General features: G+C 39.3%; 1 protein-coding gene across 2 annotated transcripts in view; it reads left to right on the top strand.

Annotated features, from left to right (window-relative positions):
- LOC134004580 (protein PHTF2-like) overlaps positions 1-21423 on the top strand; it is a 46357-nt gene that overhangs the window by 5745 nt on the left and 19189 nt on the right. For both annotated transcript variants that reach the window (XM_062443910.1, XM_062443911.1), the window contains exons 2-3: positions 316-374; positions 12173-12253. In XM_062443910.1, the coding sequence (XP_062299894.1) occupies positions 12209-12253 (45 nt within the window). In that variant the 5' untranslated portion in view covers positions 316-374; positions 12173-12208. The remainder of the gene's footprint in view (positions 1-315; positions 375-12172; positions 12254-21423) is intronic.

Genomic DNA, 21423 nt, shown 5'->3' on the forward strand with positions numbered 1-21423 from the left:
TTTAACTGTCGCTCTGAAGGATAATAATAGTGATAAACTCGCCATGTTGGTGAAGATGACGACAATAAAAGAGGAGATAATGATAGTGACGATGGTGATACACATAAATTAGTTATAAATGATGAGTCTGAGTGACCACAGAAAGCTTCCCTTTTCTGAATAATCAGAGGGTCTGACGAGACTGCTGTTGTTGCTTTGAATCTCTAATGTGATTGTCCCAAGTCAGATTGTCTTGACCGTCTTTTCTCTCTCTCTCTCTCTCTCTCTCTCTCTCTTTCTCTCTCTCGCTCCCTCCCCCCCTTTCCAACTGTCCAGCTCCTGTCCTAAGTTAGCTGTGAGGACGAAGCACCAGTCAGCTTGCAGCCTGACCAGAGGTGAGTCCAGGCTCTGTGTGTGTGTGTGAGAGATTGAATTCATTGTGTTTACTAGTTAGCAGCCCTCCCCAAACTCCACGCATGTTTTGTTTTGTGTGCTGCATGCTTCAATACCTCTTGTGCTGTTGTTGTTCTGGTCTGACCCTGTTCAGACAGCAGCACTGTTCATTATGTCCGAGAGAGAGAGAGAGAGAGAGAGACTGATGGAAAAATAGGGGAATATGAGAAAGCCCATACTTCCCGTCTGAGAAGAGAGGCAAACGCAGGGCTTTTTATAGAGCGTGTGTGTGCGTGTGTGTGTGTGTGTGTGTGTGTGTGTGTGTAGACCGTTAGTCAGCAGCAGTAGCAGCAAGTGTGTGTTTGTGCGACACAATTCGTTCGTGGTTACTGGTTTCCTGTCCAACTAATGATCTCCATGTCAACATAAATCATAACTTTTTTTTTTACTACAGTTTTATCAAGAATGCCTTTCTGTTCCGTTTTAGCCTTTTGTTTTTCTTACTGAATGGACAAATTTGACAAAACATACACAAGTTTAATGTAAACAACATCAATCATCACTGACAGTTATTTGGCATGATTAACATATACCGTTATTCTCTGAGAAAGTGGTTTCTAGCTAGAGGCCCCGGGTCCAGAAGGAGGTAATTTTGTGGGTAAAGTAGCTGGAAAACAACTTTTCTTCTCTTTGTCAGTTTCAGCACTGCATATGTTGTGTTGCCATGTTATTTTAATCAGGTTTATTTATATGTAATGCTGTAAAAACTGTTGTAGTGTTGTCTCCAAGTGGTTATCTGTCTCTGTCTCGTAATGAATTTAACTGCTACATCTATGAAAAGGACAAACTGAAAATGACTCCGCACACTGATCTGGCTCTCGGTTTATGTTAGCTGACAGTTGAGATCATAGACTGTATATGAAATGGACGTAACATCCGTGACGTCACCCATTGGTTTGTGGACTGCTGCTTGGAAGCTAATAGTTTCGGATCTGGGCAGCGCCATCTTGAAAATTTCAGGTGCATGCCGGGTAAAAAAAAACAGGGATTCTACTTATATGGGCATCAGGAGGAGCATGAGGCGCCCTCCTGAACCTGTGAACCAATCAACCTGTCAATCACAACGTAGCCACGCCCTAATGCATTCCCTGCTTTATCGTCAAATATAAAATCAGGGTGGCCAACATTTCACAAATAAACATCACACTGCATTGAAGAAGGCTTTAAACTAGCGAATGAGATCATAAACACATTTTTAAAACGTTTACTGAGGTTATAAATCAAGGGAGAATTTGGTGAATTCTCCATTGACTTGTATAGAGACGGAAGTCCTTTTGACACCAAAACAGTCTCCCCCTGGTGGCCTTTTTATAGAATGCAATTTTAAGTTACTTCCGCGTTCGCATCATTTCAGAGGACCCGAACTCCCCGCCTGGTTGAAATGCCGTCAGTCTGCAGATTTAAGGCTGACATCTTGTAACGAAACACAAACGGCAGCAGATCCGTCAGTGAGCCGACTTCCTGCTCCGTCTGAGATTAAACTGATGATCAAACTGGCCATCAAAGTGATGCATTGATGTCTTGTAGATCAGTTGTTTCAGATAAGCAGCAGTGAATGCATGAACGCTTAAGGCTGTTTTTGATTATTTTTTTGCATAGTGAGCCACATACTCGATAACATTAGCTCACACATGGTTAAAACGACTATTAAGATCATCATCATAAACTATATATATATATATCGCACATCTACTACTGACAGTCAATAGCTGTACGGGATAGCCAGTCATTTATGTGTAATGATGACAGCCAGTGCAGGTGGCCTTTTAAGCCCTGATCGCACTCTCTTGCTGCAGTACTTCTTATTTTATTAGATTGTCAAGCCCCACTTTTATTATTAATTTGTATTTTGTGACATAGATGGAGTGAAGTAAACTGGATGGGAGTTAAATCTGTCTGTCTGCGGAGCTTGATGCAATGTTGAAGGAAAAATTTGGACCCTGAGGCTAAACCACACGGGAACCACACATCCTCTCTGTGTGTGTATGTGAGTGTGTGTTGCTATATAATCAAGGCCTGTATAGGTCAAGTGTAGGGTTGTTTGTTACTTGAGCTTGTCAGGGAATCACACTACATGATGGAAAGCATGATGATCTCCTCAGCCCACCCCCAAGACTTAGATCTTTCATCGCTGATTGAGCAGCGTCATATTTCCTGTAGACCTGCAAACACACACACACACACACACATACACACACACGTGCCCATCCTTCCAGCTCAGACATGTAACCTGCGCCCATCATGAATTATAGAGCACCCAGAGAGGGAGAGAGGGAGCAGCTACAGTTACACATCACGGGTTACCAGACTCACGAAGGAGGTTTCCTCTTGTGCTCATGTTGTAATTTGTCTGTGTAAAAACCTGCTTTGTGTCGACTCTGATAAGCATCGCAGCCCGACGAGTCGTTATCAGTATTGCTTCACCCATCGCTTTCTGCCTCTCGAAGGCCAATATTAGCAGCGCGGTTTTCACACGCATTGTAATGTTTGCAAGGAAGTTTAGTTTTCTTCAAGTGAATTTGGTGAAAAAGCATTTTTATAGTGGTGAGTCATGTTTTATAGCTCCAGCTTAGATGATGAACGAAGCGCTGTCACACGAGCCCTCCTCCCACTAAATTTAAAAGCTAACGTAACTCATTTCAAAGTTTATCCAGCTTGTAAAACCTGTGATGTTTGCTGCAGTGACTGGAGGGATGAAGGGAGCGTATACGGTTACACATCACAAGGTTTAGGAAACGCACGCTGCTGCTCTGGCTGACCTTAATGTGTTTCTCCTCTGCTCCGCTCCACTGAACTTAAAAAACCTTCCACACGACACATCCTCCATTTACTGAATCTGTTTAGGTTCAGCTTACCACTATTTTTAATATGCATATGTTGTGGAGAACTTTCTAAAAAAGTTACTAAAAACATTTACAGAAGTTAAACATATTCGCTGTTTTATTTAAATGAACCTCTGAGTCCTTTGTGCTATTGAAATTGAGAGCGGAGATAAGTGATTCAAGGAGGAAATGCTTGATTTTCATAACCTGGAACTGAATTTGCAATATGTCAGACTTCAGGATTTGAAAGAGAAATGGTGTGTGTGTACATGTGTGTGTGTGTGTGTGTGTGTGTGTTAGAGAAAGAGAGGAGAGAAGCTGTAAGGTGTCAGATTAAAAAGTCAGAGGGTTGCAGGTTGCAGGTTGCATAACCAATTATATAAAATGTTGAGAAACCATTTTATCCCATCGCACACACACACACACCAACTCCCACATTACACAGGCAATTTCCATTAAACAGTCACGAACACACACCACACTCACGTTATCTCTTCTTAACATTTCTGCAGCTGTGGTGATTTGGTGTGTGTGTGTGTGTGTGTGTATCTTAGATGCATCATGATATGGACCATTCTGCATCAATTCCCATACGTCCAAAAATAAATCTGCTAATTTTTATCTGATAACTTGATGTTGGCGGAATAAAAAAACCATTAAAGTCATCTTGTAGTTCATTTTCACGAAAGGTCACGGTTGAAAGCATGTTTTATTTAATGACCAAATAATTACCTTTTGCAGGACAAACATGTTGTATATTATGAACTTTCTATGCGATCACCCAAAGAATAAGCGTCATTGTAGCAGAGTGACAAACTCCAGCACACACTGCAACATTAAAAACCTCTTAAACCAACTCTGATGTGAAGAAAACAACTAAAAAAAGCCTGCATCCACTCAGCGTGTTTGACAATGACAACTTTCTCCAGAACAAACCAGCCAGTTAAGATAAATAACAAGTTAATAATACGTTTTTAAAACTGTAAATCATGCAAATATATATACCAGTGGCGCCCCAGAATATAAATATAGACCAGGAAGTATGCATGATATGTTCTCTTTAAGAGAGTTGGGTTGGCACGGCCAAAACAATCCAGATCTGATGCATTGTAACGTTAGCTACAAATCTATTTTGAGACACATGATAACAACAACATTAATATCCTCACAAAAACATTTGAGGTCTTGACCTTTTAATGGAAAATAACTTCTTAGATGGTTAAGTGTGGTTTCCGTTTACTGTATCTCTCTGCTTTCGCTCTCTCTCTTTTTTTAAATCTATCATTTACCCTCCATGAAGTCAGCACGAAGCCTTGTGCTGATCACATGTGCACACACAAACGGACACACAAACGAACACACACACACACACACACAGTCACAGATACAAAAAGAGCCCTCATATAAACTGAGGCCTGCATAATACATGCCGTCTTACGTGACCGCTCGCTCTCTCTGTAAATGGGTCAGTGCAGATAGACCACTGGCCAGACAGACTTAGCAAGCCTGAGGGCTGCAGACCCAGTGTGTGTATCTATATGTGTGTGTGTGTGTGTGTGTCTGCGGTTGTTATCGACATAGTGAAATTCTTTGAGAGCCTTGTAATGGGGTGCATTTCCTTGTGGACTTGACAGTTACTACGTGAAAATTAATAGAGATTAATAAAAGAGAGCAAGATGACTGTTTGTGAGTGTGTGTTGTCTGGGCTCCGTTCCCTTAGTACTCTTTCCGTAAACCACAGTGTATTTTGGGAACAACGAGTGTGTGTAGTTTTGGAAAAAGTATGTTTGGAAAGTACTCCCAGCCTATTTCTTATTGCAGTATTTTCCAGCATAAGTACTAACCCTGCAGTTCACAGCTAATACTTTGTATGAAGCCATATGAGGCAATAGCATGTGTATGTCTGTGTGATAATGAGTGAATCAGAATCTCACCACACTGAGGCATAATGAGGGGATTTTGAGGCTTTGAACAGGGAGGATATTATCGCTGTCTCTGAACAGAGGGGATTTGAGGTCTTAAGGCTGTCAGAGAGTCTGGCTCGCTGTGTGAGAGAGTTAAAAACAGAAAACACTGCTGTTTGTGATCCAACTCCACTAATGATGGGGTGTTGTTCCCCTCAAGATTCTCTGTCTGGACAAATGTCTGTTTTTATTCTCTCCGGTTTGCTTACGAATGTTTTGTGGTCGACAGTTTGTCATTTTGTCACAGCAGTGTGTGTGTGTGTGTGTGTGTGTTTGCAAGCTACTGCTCTACGCTAACCAGACGAGACATTTTTATTGTCGAATTAACCGTAATGTGATCTCATAAAATCTTAATTTTACATTGTGCGTTATTTGCAGACAATTAGGTCACGCTTGTTCATATAAATGTGTCCCGTAAACACAAACAAAAACACTGTTGCAAACATTGCACCACCCACTGTTCTGCACACAGGAAGCTCACACTATTTTCAATTGTCACAGACTGCTACTGTTAGCCAGATATAAAATATTTATTGATAGTTCAGAATCATATCTTTTCAATTCGTCATAATCGCCATTACAGCTGCAACTCACTCAGAAAACATACCTATCAAAAGTACTCTGAGCTCAGGGCGACGTGTTTTAAATGTCTTGTTTGGTCCAACTAGCAGAGAGAGTTCATTTTATGAAAAAGAAACACTAAAAAATGTATCATTATCAAAATAACTGTCAATTTGTCTATCAGTTAATCAGCTAATCATTTTAGCTGTAGTGGTTGAAAAAAAAGATATTATAAAATAATCCAGGTTCAGTCCACTACATACAGCTGAAAACCATAAACATGTTATATCATGAAGTCCAAAATACATAGCAGGTGTTTTATGATAAAAATAATTAATTTGTTATAAGTCAGCTGCACAAAAAAACAGAGAGTGAAAAAGAAAATAAATTATAGAAATGAATCAGCATTAATTTTGTTCAAGCAAAAGTGCCAAATGTTGCTTCTACAGTAGCTTCCCAAATACCATAATACATTCTACATCTTTCAGTTTTGGGTGAGGAATTTAAAGGCGTCATCTTTGGCTCTGGGAAATTGGCATTTTTCACAATATCCTTGCATCTCGACTAAATGATCAATCATTCAGTGGACGGACATGTTTGGAGTGCACTCTGCTCTCCTCCTCTGTCTTCTGATCACAGAGCAACACGCTTCATTACGTCTCTGTTACGGTTCGATTCCACCGGGCACGGCAGCTCTCCGCTCCACTAACATTACGCAGCTAGGGCCTGATTTACTAAGATCCCAAATAGTAGGTACTAAATTGCGATCGCAGTGCAATAGATTGAGCGTTTCGTTTGCGTGCGTTTTGAAGGTGATCTACTAAGAATAACTGTAAATGAAAACAGGTGTAACAGGTGCAGACAGCAGTATTTAAATGAGGGTTTTGTATCTTTATGGAGAGTTTGGACGAGCAGAAAGCTGCAAGAACAAAATGAAATGTGATCAGGTTCTAGTGGAAGAGGTTAACTAATATATTGAGTTATAACAAAAACTAATATTACCAGAGAAACCCACATATGGGAGAGTATTAGTGACAAAGTCAATGCTGTTAGTAAAACCAAAAATATTCCACTCCAAAGATATAAACACAGGTAGAAAAACTCTGTCCTGTGTGTATTCTGTCATTGTGCCTCTGTCTCCTCGTCTCCATAGTAACAGCCGGTTAAAACCTGTCCTTCAAAGGTATTATTTATAGACGTAGTTAGCATCAGAAATAATACCTTCAGGTTTGGTAAATCACAATGTGTAGTGTTAAATAAAATATTTACATTTTCTCCTCCCTGTATTTTGCACACTGGGGTTGAAACACCTCATATTAAATATTCATTATGGCAAACGTACTAAATGGACAGCGCGTATTATCTTGCACATTTGAAAGATGCAAACCTCAGTGCGCAGCTTGAGTAGATCAGCTTGCACATTTTTTGCGGGTGATGTAAAGTTTGCACACGTTTCTACACACGCAAGACTTTAGTAAATCAGACCCCTAGTGTATTCTTTACAGGAGCCGCGTGGGGCAGACGAGCCGGGCAGGAAGTCATCAAGCTTTTTCCCGTCAGTTAAGAAAATATAACACCCGGCACAGACTCCCTATCGTAAAGTAAATCACATCCCTACATGAACATTACGTTAGAACCAGTGGCATCAGGCCCGGTCAGAGGACATTTGCCACCGTGGACGATGAGAGGTGCATGTTGGAAGTGGAAAATCACTTCTGAGACACTACTGCTGCCATGACTGCCCCTGGCTTCCTCTCCAGGTAGAGGTGTGTGTGTGTGTCTGTCTGTGTGTGTGTGTGTGTGTGTTTGTGTTAAAAAGTCTTCCTATAGAAAGTCTCTGTGTTTGTGTTAACAGAGGAAGGAGGACAGGACACTTTTAACTTGCTATTTACTGTTTTCTCCTCCCTCTGTTTCTCTTTTTCATAATCATAGTCCATTATTCCTTTTTTACTACCTCCCTATCTTTGTCTCTCCACTTATATTTAAACATGAAGGCATTTTTATAGACCCTTTTTAAACCCATAAAAATGCACATAAAACAAATTACATAACAGCATATAGTCCATGCTCTCTTTTTTCTCTCTCTCCTCTCCATCTTTCAAATTGAAGTTTCAATAAAGAGCAAGTATATGATGCACATAGACAGGAATAGAGTGGTTGAGTAGAGAAAGATGGAGGGGGAGGAGTTATGATCGTAATTGTAGACAACAGTAAGAGAGTGGTTTTCTTCCTGTTGCTATAAATGTCTTTTGCCTTCTGGGGCAAAAGTACACACACACACACACACACACACACACGCACACACAGAAATGCACACACGCTGCATTTGTGGTTGTTGGATCTTGTCTGTTTCCAGTTTGGTGCATTAAGTGTGTGTGTGTGTGTGTGTGTGTGTGTGTGTGAGTGTGTGAGTGTGTGAGTGTGTGAGTGTGTGAGTGTGTGTGTGTGTGTGTGTGTGTGTGTGTGTGTGTGTATAAAGTTTTTGCTACCACTTCTGCACTTGATATAGAAAGTATTCACACTTGAGTAGAAACGTTTCTCTCCTTCCTGCTTCTGAACTTCACATTCTTAACAAAGCTTGGACTGGCTCCACCTCAGCTTTGAACACAAGGACTTTGACACACACTAATACACACATATTTGTTTAAAGTAGTGAGTTTGTCGCTCATATAAACATATAAAGTGTTGTGGTTTGACACGCACGCACACACACCCCATTTCAAGGTAAACTGTGTCACAAACTGGATGGAGACAGAATTGACTCATCAAATAAAGCTTGAGGGTTTTTTTTTGTTTTTTTGAGGAAATATCTGACAAATAAAAACACTTGAATGTTTTGAAGTAACCATACTGGAAACGATGACACACACGAACACAGATGGTGGTCTACGATTTTAGAGAAAGTATTTACAAGTAGAAACCTTCAGAGTTACTCAGAATCAGAGATGGACAGACTTAAACAGGCCTTTACATGCAAAGCTGGATGTCTTCACATTGCTCTGAAGTAGGGCTGTGAGTCATGGATCAGATCAGCAAAAAAAAAAAAAAAGAGGAGATATTAATTTGCTCCGTTTATTCTCTAAAACACTTAAAGCAAGGGTGGTCTTAAATGAAAATAATAATCTTAAAATATATAACAAAATTCAGTTCTTATTGTTAAATTAAAGTGTAAAATGAGGCATGATACCATCTTCCTTTAATAATGGTAGTGAATTAAAATATTGCATGTTTCCACATCACCTAGTCATCATACCTGCAAATATCACTGACCTGTTAGCTACATGCTGTCCATCCATCACTTGTAGCTACAGCAGTTTGTTTGTTTGTATTTTCTCTCCACTGAGAAATTAAAATTTGTATTTAATCAGGGATTCACATGCATGCTTGAATCATTACCGGGGGCGATCTGAACAGATCAACTAAATCCTGTTACACCACTGGCCTGCAGATTTAAAATATCAAACCTGAGTGAAAAGCAAGACATTAAAAGAAAAAAAGTGTAGCAGAGAAGGATGAAAAGCACTGCTCTAAATGGAAACAGCAAATGTCAAATATTTGTTGTAATATTTTAGTGGGCAGAAAGATATTTCATGGGGCCAAAGTGAAAAGCCAAAAGTTCCCGCTGCCCTCTGAGTCAGCCTGGCCTGCAGCCGCTATCTGCTTCTTTATCCCTCTATCCCCCGTCCCCCCGCTCTCACAGCAGTTCAACGCTGCAGTTACATAAGAGAAATATAAAAGAAATACAAAGAGACTGAAAGGCAGAAGAGGAACTGAGACAGAGAGAGAAGAGGGCAAGAGAGTGGCTAACCACAAAGCCTCCATGTTCTCCACTTTACAGCTTCTTTATTAACCGCATTTACTTCTTCTCATCTTCTTCCTCCACCACCTGAGAATTAAAGGAGCACTCCATCAATTACATATTGCAGAAGAACCAGAGACTACGTCCTTGTTAAAACCTGGCGTGTACATCACATACAATGCAACTCAACCATAGATAATTCAGTTTGGAGATTTTTTACCAAATATAGAATTGAGCTGCCGGCCTCAAGCAGAGACCCCTCACACCCCCCACATTTTCAAACCTGTCATCATCAGGCCCAGACGTTGCCTCAGGCGACATCTCATGTGGTAATTTAACAGACTTTGCACAGACTTTCTCTCTAGAGCCACAAACCGCTCATACAACTTTCTTCACGTATGCAGTAGAGCTCCTCAGTACCTGTAACCACAGATCAACGTGTACAATTAATGGAGTTCCTCTTTTCAGTAAGTTTCCACATTAAAAAATGTTTAATTCTTTAGAAACAGTTAGTCAACTTAGTTACAGCAATTGCAACAATACTGAATGTGACTCAGAGTTAATATTTTCTGATGTAATAACCTATAAACGAAACTTAAGGATTAATTTAATTTTGTCTTTAAAACATCAGCTGTGAAAAGTGACGTATAAAAAGTGTCAAATCGGCAAATATTTAGAATTTCTGCTTTTAAAAAAAATTGCAAAAATGATCATTTGATTATCAAAGTAGTAGCATATTAATGTTTTGTCATTTGAGTAATTGAGTAATTGATTAATCGACTAATCGTTGCAGCCCACAGCCAACTGTACTATTGGTAGGAAATCGTCATCTGGCACAATCACACATGAAGCTTGCAGTAGTTAAATATGAAATAAAATGAGCTAAACAAGAAGAATATGACTCCTTGTTGTTGTTCTCTGGCTTGTAGCAGATAGATTATACCTTTTTTTTTTTAACCACAACAGAAGCTCACATCACCTCCATTGCCAAAAGATCCAGTTTCAAACACTTCTTAGTGTAATAACACACTGACTGTAACACTGACACACTGTCTAATGTGCAGTGTGGATACGGTCATGTCTGCAAGCTCATCATGTCAACATGTCCGCTCATCTTTCCATCAGCAAGCTTAGATATTGATGATCAGATGATAATCAAACAGTGTAAGGTTTATTTTAGTGGTAATAAACCGTGAATATGACCTAAAGAAACATCATACTGACAGTACTGTAACAGTTTAACCTCTTCTGGATGCATGGTGCAAAATGAACCTTTTTGTTCACCAGCCAAATGGCGAGTGAATGCTCAGATTTTAGGGGGGGGGGGGGCTTGGCTGTTGAGTGAAGCAAATCAAATACCACCCATTTACAAATGTTACCAGCATTTGGCAGCTTCTGTCCCTGCTAAAAATTCAGAGAATGTAACAAATTGAGAAGCAGAGGTCTCCGTGGTTCAAACTGCTTGCGACTCAAGACCATTACCTGTGCCAAGTGGGTCACTGTTAATGTTTGTTGTACAGTCTGGAACAAGTTTGTAAGTAGACCTCGAGTTAAGATAAATCTTATTTTATTCATATTCTGTAAAATTAGTTTTTTTTATGAGACAGATTTCTAACAGTGATCATCAATCAAACATTCCTCAGCAGACACACCTAAACACACAGCCATAGCATACTATATACACTGCAGCAGCAACATACAGACAATGCAAGTTGTGTGTGTGTGTGTGTGTGTGTGTGTGTGTGTGTGTGTGTGTGTGTGTGTGTGTGTGTGTGTGTGTGTGTGTGTGTGTGTGTGTGTGTGTGTGTGTGTGTGTGTGTGTGTGTGTGTGTGTGTGTGTGTGTGTGTGTGTGTGTGTGTGTGTGTGGAGTTCAGGTGTTTGAATGCAACATGATGCATGTGTGTTTTTTTTTCTGTGCCAACACGCCCAAACCACTGCAAGGGATCCAACCCAAAGCCGTACCCAAATCTTTCCAGGGAAGTGTGTGTGTATGTGTGTGTGAGTGAGTGTGTGAGTCAGAATATGATTCAAATGGGAACAACAAGTACTAATCACCACTATTAGAGTAAAAATAAGGCTCAGGCTGGCTTATTGGGACTGTTTGTTTATGTTGGGAGATTGGTGTCACGGAAGACGAGATGTACCAGTGACTGGCCTTATTACTAATATATATGTGTGTGTGTGTGTGTGTGTGTGTGTTTGAGAGGTAGCCTATGATTCAGGAGCAAAAACATCAGAAAAAGATATATACAGTGTGTGTCAGTCTATGTGTTAGTCAGCACTTTCTCTCAAAGCCACATAAATGTGTGTATGAGTGGTTCCCTCTGTCTGTGAGTGTGTGTGTGTGTGTGTGTGTGTGTGTGTGTGTGTGTGTGTGTGTGTGTGTGTGTGTGTGTGTGTGTGTGTGTGTGTGTGTGTGTGTGTGTGTGTGTGTGTGTGTGTGTGTGTGTGTGTGTTACCCCTCCCTCCTCTCTCCTTCATCACTTGTAAGGACACACCTGCCTTACCAGGTATATAGACTTCAGTCCTCCTACTCGTCTTGTCACTCCGTCACTCACGCAGCTCTCTCTCTCTGTGTGTTGTGTGTTTTCAGTCTAAGATGCCCTAGGCGGGGAGAAGGGAAATGTAAATGGCTTCCAAAGTGAAAGATGCTGTGGTGTGGTACCAGAAAAAGGTAAGAAGCTCTACATTTCTCCCATTTTCACATTGGCTTGGTTTTTGCATTTGACAAAATATGAGAAGAAAATCTGACTGTAATTGCTTATGCTTCGTTGTGCTTTTAAAAAAAAAAAAAAAAAAAAAAAAAGTATTTGCAGCATAATGGTCTCTTAAAAATTCATAGTGCATAAGAAATTTAAAAGGGTAGCATGAGATTGAATGGCAGTTATTATGCTGCTACATTTACTCGTTAAATATTTTAAATCAGCACCACACACGCGCACCCACACACACACACACACACACACACACACACACACACACACACACACACACACACACACACACACACACACACACACACACACACCAGAGAGGCTTGCTTCACATTGGATGGTGCACTTTTGTATTCTTAGTTTAATAAGCAGGTTGGGGTTTGTGTAATGACTGCAGCCTGTTTCTGCTGAGAAAGAGTTGATTGTCCGTCATTAGCCTGAGGATGTTTCTTTTACATTATGTGTGTGGACCTGACCTTTTTATTACACATGGATGATGTACAGCAATATATGATGACTTATAGATTCACCTAAACTACCATAAATGGCAAAAAGATATATACGTCAAAGCTCGGCAAAACTGATTTGATTCTTTTTCTTTAACAATTTAGGGATAATTTTATACCTTTTTATTAGATGATGATGGGAAACAAGGGAGAGAGAGGTCAATAAAGGTTCAATTTTCATTAATAGCTTCATCTATAAAATGTCAAAAATAAAAAATGCCCCAGATGACTACTTTAAGTTGCTTGTTTTGTTTGACCGACAGTCCAAAACCCAAAGATATTCAGCTTACTGTAGTGGAAGACAAAGAAAACCTCAAAATATTCACATTTGAGAAGCTGGAATCAATGAATGTCTGGTATTTTTGCTAAAAAATCAAAATTGCTGCCAACTAATTCGCTTTTGATCAACAAATCAATGAAATAACAGCAAATCTGCCTTCTTCAATTCAAAAGGATAACACCAAATAATTTCACAGTGCAACACAAGTTATATTTTAGCACATTTAAAAAGTATTTAAACCTTAATTGGATAAACTGTGATGCTTAGAGAAGGCACACTCAGTATTTTAGAGGTGCTAAATAATGAAATCAAGGTTGCACATTCCTGAACGTAACCTTACAATCAAAAAAAGAAAAGCTGGATGAATATATGTGAAGTCAAACAAGTTCAAAAGGAGTTTGTTTATGTCGTTTCTGTTTTTGCACACTGATGAAGGTGCACGTTTTATAATACCTTAATGCTCAAATGAAAAACTAGAGACGTAGCATTAAAAAACCATAGGTATTGATATTTTGGTTGTGCAGAGTCTGTTTGACAACGAGCTCAGAGCTGTCAGCAGCAGCAGAGTCGAGCGGTTCGGTACAGCGTGAAACCAGCCCGGTGTTGTGTGTCGTCTTGTTCCACGGTCTCCGATATCGGATCCTCTGCTGGACTCCAGCGCTGCTCCCCCTGCAGCTCTCAGCTTACACAACCTGTCTACCTGTAGTTTAAGACACCACCCCCCCCCCCCCCCCCCCTCTCTCTCCTCCCCCCCAAGCTGTTTTTGCCCATCTGTTCCTATTTCCTGTACAACCTCTGTGTGGCTCTGCATTCATCTTCGTCTTTCATCTGTCTGTCACATCACATCACACCTGTCTTGTTTTTCTCTCTCTCTGATCTCCTGCTCACACCTGGCACATGTAGACAGCAACACGAGCTCTCACTGTGAACCCAGATCACGCGTCATATCACAGGTGACAAAGGTCTGAACGCTACTGTCTGTACGAGACAATCAACCGTTGTCTAACAGAAATAGCAGATTTCACAGCTTGTGTATTTATTTTGGTTCTTATAATATTCTCAAATTTCTCAAAAATGTCCCTAAATTTCCCCAAGGGGATCAATAAAGTTTACATCTATCTATCTATCTATCTATCTATCTATCTATCTATCTATCTATCTATCTATCTACCTATCTATCTATCTATCTATCTATCTATCTATCTATCTATCTATCTATCTATCTATCTATCTATCTATCTATCTATCTATCTACCTATCTACCTATCTACCTATCTATCTATCTATCTATCTATGTATCTATCTATCTATCTATCTATCTATCTATCTATATCTATCTATCTATCTGTCTATCTATCTATCTATCTATCTATCTAAATTTAAAGGCAGGACACATTAAAAAGACTTTTCAAATCTATATATTGCTCAGAGTACACAAATGAATTAGATCATTAAAAGAAAGTACAAGAAAAACATGTTAAATAATTTAAACTCAAGCTTGTTCGCTCCTTCAGTCATGAATGTGTTGTGTGTGACTAGCTGAGCTTGTCCGGGCAGAGGCAAACCAGCACCGACGTCCGCTGAGTCATAACTGAACAAAAAACTCTTCTTAAGAAGCAGATCACACCTGTCTGAATATCCTCAGGACTTCTTCATCTCTGACGTCGCGTTCAGACACATTATTAAAAAAGGACCTGAATGTAAATCAGTTAAGACACAGATTAGGGGATTGTCTGATAGGCGTCATCGTTTTTCATGCTTCAGCTGGTTGAGTCATCTGATTTTATTCATTTTCTATCAATTCAAAATATCTCAGTTGTTTGTGGCATCTGTGAAGCCGGTGAATAATAAGGTAGATAAACGAGGCCTTGAAGGTGAAAGATGGGTTATTTTTCACCCATTATACTCAAATCAAATCTGTGTTGCTGGTTTAGGAGAAAATACAAGAGGGAATGAAAAACGCTCCTCGCCAAATGAGTTAACACTGCCCTCAGGAGAGTGTGGAGGTGTGCGGAGGGGTCTGTTACTGCTGACAGACCTCACATGAGTCTGCAGTGAATATCTGAGCCAGTCAGTTTATGTGCTAAATAATGTTATTGTAATGTAATCGGTGTCCGTGACTATTTATCATTCTCCTTTTGTTCCTTTGGTATCTAGCTGTGCAGATTTTTTTGCTTTGAAGCTTGCAACTAATGATTATTTTCATTATATATTAATCTGCGGATAGTTTTCTCAATTAATCAAAAAGAACTTTGGTGAAGAACATCAGAAAACACTGAAAAATGTCTCTTAATGGCAGCATAACAATGTGTAGAGCTCAAACTTGAAGTCGTTAAATGTCTTGTTTTTCCCCAGCAGCAGTCCAAAAATAACAAAGTATTAGATTTAATGTAATTTAAGACGAGGAAAAGCAGCCAATTCTTTATCAAACAAAGCTTTTTGCTTGAAATATGACTTAATATGATAAATCCATTATCAAAATAGCTGCTGATTAATCATTGCAGCTCTATTTGCTTTGACCCTAGTTTAACGAGGTGGATTCATTTATGGTGCTCAAAGTATTAAAAGCCTTTTGTTTTTTTCCCCAGAGCTGATATCTCTGGATAATCCACAGACTTCACTGTAGATAGTTTAATTCAAACCCACTTTCTTCCAAGGAAATATTTTTTAAAAACCCTAAAAAATACATGCTGGCTAAGTATTGTCTTGCATTTTTCTGTTGACTTGGAATAATATTTGTATTTTCTTTTTTCTATGTAATTCAGAAAGGTTGTCATCTATTACACAAAGCAATGAGAATGTCAAATGCAGGCCCAATTACAGTACATGTGGTGGTCTAACTAACCCTTAAAAAGTTGGATTGTTGAAAACAAAACTTACACTGTTGGTCTTACACTATTGGAACATAAATAATGTGAGATTTTGGACTCTTGGTCTGAAGTTGTCACCTTGTGCTCTAGGATATTACGATCAGCATTTTTCACTGTTTTCTGATGTTTTTATTTGGGCCTGACTGATACTGGACTTTTTGGGAGTCAAAAAATTCCAATATTGATATATCAACCAATAATCTTATATATATATATACAGCATATGTACTCAAATGCACATTCTTTGCAATGAATGTAGTTTTCAAACACTTGTGACAAAGATATGTAATGGAGATATGATATTTTTAACATTTTTAACAGTTTAATAATAAAACTTCATCGTACAAAATGACATCAGTGCACTGAAACAGTAAAGTCACTTGGGGTTTAATAATTATAAATTACTATAAATAATAAAACATGGCTGTATGTATTAAACCTGAATGAAAAATGATGATATTTACATAAAATGCTGCTTATATAACTTACAATAAAAGGTATCGGCACATATTGGACAATGTACGCTCCGATACGGATATATCTGTGATAGCTCAATATCGGCTAAATATTAACGGATGACCAATAATATCGGTCGGGCTTTAGTTGTTATAGACCAAGGGGAAAATAATCAACAGATTAATCTTCAGTTGCCGCCCTACATCAGTCTGATAATAAAGACAAATAGCAGATTTCAGGTTGCAGAGAGAGAGAAATCCAGATTTCTAAACAGGTCTATGAAGCTGAAATGATCCTCGTCATCCTCGACTCTTCATCCCCTGTGCTCCTCAGGCAGCGGCCCACATGAGTCACGGTGTTATTTCTGACCATGCTGTGTGTGTCTGGAGAAGAGTTGCTAATAGATTCGGTGTTATGTTATGTTGTGTGGATGCTGCCTTTTTCTCACCACAGTGCCATGCCAAGCACATATCACAGTGAAGACACGCAGCCATGTCGTCCACGTCTGTTACAGCACCATGCAGATAGTCATAGTGCTTGCTTTGTCAAGTAGGAAGCCACTTGCCAGCTTCCTGTTGAGATTATTCATCTTCATTGTGAGCATTGTATTCAATGTAACCTGCATGTGGGGGATATATTTGAGCTTTAAAAAAAAGTTGCACTGTAATAAATCCGCTTTTAGCTCATTTGCATGGTGGTTTAAGGCCTATTTTAAGACTAAATGTGACACAGTTCACATCCTTGGTATGTGGGTGAGGTATGCGGGTGCTAATGACTTTACAAGATCAGAAAGTTGGAGTCGTTGAGGATTGTGGATGTAGTCCGCTGCGAGAAGGATAAGGCTATTATAAGCGCAGAAGAGACAACACAATGCGTAATACATTATTTATATGTGAGTTTTATCCAGCAAGCATCCACAGATGATGAATCATGGAAAAATACAGCAAACTCACAAAGAAAACACAATGCTTTCCCTCTTTTCTGAACGCAGTAGAGCTTAAACGGGTACTCAATTAACTGTTCAGATGATAGACGCTAATCTTAATTGGCTAATCGTTTAAGTCAATTTTAGCAAAAATGCCAAATATTCAGTTTCCAGCTATTTTCTGATTCTACTTGTTTATGGAGCTGTTACTTCCAATCTTAATTTAATGACAGCTTCCCAAATATAAACAGACATAAAACTGAGGTTGATTCATAGTCACTGACTCACTTACAAATATATTTATGAGTATGATCTGCATAAATTCACACTGAGCTTAAAGTTAAGTTCTCTGTTTGTGGTTGTAGTTTTTTTTCTCACCTGTCACACAAACACACCTGTCTTAGCTGAAAATAGATGTTACACACACACACTCGACAGCAACACCTCTCTGTGTGTTGCCATGGTGACATGAAAACACACCATGAGGGTTAATCTGCGCCACAAGCAGCTGTCTGACCCAAATTCTTCTTAGTTGTTCCTTCGACTGATTCATTGAGTCAGTGATTATTTTTATGTTGAGTCACTGATGTTGTTGTAGAAAATAACTCACTTCATGATTTAACTTCTGCTTGTGTTCACCACTTTTATGCAATTATTGATTGTCTAAGTTTAATTTAAAACACTAACAGATGATTGTTGGTATAATTAGAGATTCATGTTAAATAAATGGAGTCTCATTACTGTAGATTAGCATGTAGTTGTTTTTTTGGATTTATGGTGAAAATATTCAAAGGCCTTATTCACAATATAAACAAAATTACTGTCTATTGAACTTGAGTTGTCAGTTGATTGAACAGCAGCTAACTATAAATCCATCACAAAATTATTCGGAACTTCTGATTTACTAGATCAGGTTGCACCCAGGCGGGGAGTTCAGGTCCTCTGAAATGATGCGAACGCGGAAGTAACTTAAAACTGCATTCTATCAAAAGGCCACCAGGGGGCGACCGTTTTGGTGTCAAAAGGACTTCCGTCTCTATACAAGTCAATGGAGAATTCACCACCTTCTCACTTGATTTCTAACCTCAGTAAACGTTTTCAAAATGTGTTTATGGTCTCAATCGCTAGTTTAAAGCCTTCTTCAATGCAGTATGATGTTCATTTGGGACATTTTGGCCTCCCTGATTTTATATTTGACGATAAAGCAGGGTATGCATTAGGGCGTGGCTACGCCGTGATTGACAGGTTGATTGGTTCACAGGTTCAGGAGGGTGCCTCATGCTCCTCCTGATGCCCATATAAGTAGAATCCCTGTTTTTTTTTACCCGGTATGCACCGGAAATTTTCAAGATGGCGCTGCCCAGATCCGAAACTATTCGCTTCCAAGCAGCAGTCCACAAACCAATGGGTGACGTCACGGATGTTACGTCCATTTTATATACAGTCTATGGTTGCACCACCAGATGACTTAATAAGTAAGCTAATTTATCTATATAGCAGTTTTTATAGACATTAGTCACACTGTGGTTTACTTGAGCATGAGCACGTAGGTTTATGTCTGCATACCTGAGAAATGTGTTTTGTTTGTATATTTAGTATTCGTGTAGTTTACAGTTAGAGGGAAATGTCATATTAAGCTAACCTAACTGATGTCATTTGGTAGTCTAACATTGGAACAACGTTATGTCATTTGATTGATGTTGTCTTTATGGGTTGTGTCAGCTCAGGTATGTCGATCTTTTGCTCTTCAGTCTAAGTGGGTCAGATATTATATTAATAGCGAGCTAATGTTAGTTATGTCAGGTGAGTTTATTTTCCTGGCTGTTGTTGGGTGTAATTATTTAGTAAGAATTCTCTAGCGAGGGTTAGGGTTAGGGTTAGGGTTAGGCATACCCAGCATATCCAGCATACTGAAACTGAAAGTGTCCCTATTGAGACACTCTAGCAGCCTTCTGTGTGTTTCCACTGACGCTCGTTGGTGCTTGAGCAGTGTGCCAAAGTCGACCACACCTACATACACATTTGTAAATAAGTGATTCTCACAAATAGGTGAGGAATTTTCCATCACGGCCCGTCTCACGCTGTGGTTCCTGAACTGGAAAGAAGCAGGAAAAGGCAGATGAATAATTTATAAGGGGGTAATAAAATAGTTTTGACCTTTTTTGATTTTTGATTTGGTTGTTTAACTTGTCTACAGACTCACAGCAGGGACGGACTTTACGCCAATACTTAACCAGGAGCTCTACGTCATTTAAAACTTTTTAACCCATCGATTTTAAATTCAGGATGACAAAAAACAAATAAAAGGAGAAAACCCTTATTTTTTTTAGGCTCAAAATGGAAAATGTTTGAGATTTTTGCTTGATAATCAACTCGAAAAGTTATTGATTTGTTGGTGGTTACTCTTCTGTTGATTGACAAATTGACGAATGGACTCATCATTAAATAGGTGGCATTGAACCTGCATTTATTGATTTCCTTGTTTGGCAAACTTGATAGCAAACAGTTTCGTATTTTCCACATCCAGCAGACAAGAGGTCAGATTAATATGGAGTCGTGATTCTGGCCAACGGCTGAACAGGATTCCATTATTTACTCTCCTTTTGCTTTTTTGGGTCTCTACCATCTGCTGAGGGAAATATTTGACTCTTCAGCAGCTAAATACTCCACTATGTTCACATGTGTCTGCTGTTTGTTTCTGGGCAGGTTGTGTATTTGGGGCTTTTAGATTTTTTTTTTTTTGCTGAAAATGTTTTTCCCTGCTGCACCTGAAAACGACAAAGAGCTGAAAGATGCTAAAATGTTGCACACAGCTGCAGAATCTGGCGGTAATTCACTTCGAGAGGCGAGACGTCATGTAGTCTGTGCATGATACCCCCTCCATTGCAGAGGCAGTTGTTATATAACTGTTGCTCCACCTAATCCCTCTCTCCCTCTCTCCCTCTCCCTTCATCCGTCGTCATGGTGACCCTCTCACTACCGCAGCGGCACACTTGGCCTCGTCATCTTCCCATCTGGTTCCCTCTCAGCACTTGATTTGCTTGTCAAATCGCTGAAGTCTGTGTTTTTGTTTATTTTGTTTTTCTTTCTCTGTGGAATCAAGTGTTTCTCGTTTCTTTTGACCCGAGATTTTACGGACTCTGTTTATAACATAAATATTAAACTTCTGGCTGTTAGTGAACAATTATAACATTTCGTTACACTTTTTTTTATAGTTAAAAGACAACAAAAATAATCACAAAATCGAGAAGTAGGTCGCCAGAGGCTGTTATCTCAGTGTTTTGATGCTGAAGAACAAATTTACTCTTCAGGAAGTAATGAGGGTAAACAGATAATGATGTAAGGGATGAGTGTGTGGATGAGTGTGTGTGTGTGTGTGTGTGTGTGTGTGTGTGTGTGTGTGTGTGTGTGTGTGTGTGTGTGTGTGTGTGTGTGTGTGTGTGTGTGTGTGTGTGTGTGTGTGTGTGTGTGTGTGTGTGTGTGTGTGTGTGTGGGGATAAGAGGATTTACAGCGTTGTTAATTCCCCTCTCAGTTACCTTACTACTCAATGATGTAACATGAGATATGTATGTTTGTGTCTGTGTGTGAGTGTGTGAGTGTGTGTGTATGTATGTGTGTGATTTAAATGTACTCCTCTTTCCATACCTGCCCACCTCCTCCTTATCTACTCCCCCTCCTTTATCTCCCTTTATCTCTCTGCTCTGTAGTCTGCTCATGTTTTCAATCTGGCTGTCCTCCACATGTACTCGTAACATCCTCTGCAGTGTGTGTGTGTGTGTCTGTGTGTGTGTGTGTGTATTTTTAATAGGTTGAGTGATGTGGAAAATTAGCTGTCAGGCCAAATGTCACACAGTAAATCAGTCAGTCAGACTTTAGAGGTAATGCTTTGCGGTGCTTAGAATAGGTTGGTTGTTTTTTTTTTTATCCGGCCTTATCTTTAACCAATCCACATTTGCTTCTTGTCACTCAATCACATCTCAGTTGTAAAGTGAAATTTCAATATTTAGATATTTTTTAAATATATATTTTTTTTTTAAAAACAAAAAAAATGTATTAACAATTAAATAAGTTGAATACATTTGTGGCTGCTGT

Source organism: Scomber scombrus, chromosome 22, assembly GCF_963691925.1.
Source record: "Scomber scombrus chromosome 22, fScoSco1.1, whole genome shotgun sequence".
NCBI lineage: Eukaryota > Metazoa > Chordata > Actinopteri > Scombriformes > Scombridae > Scomber > Scomber scombrus.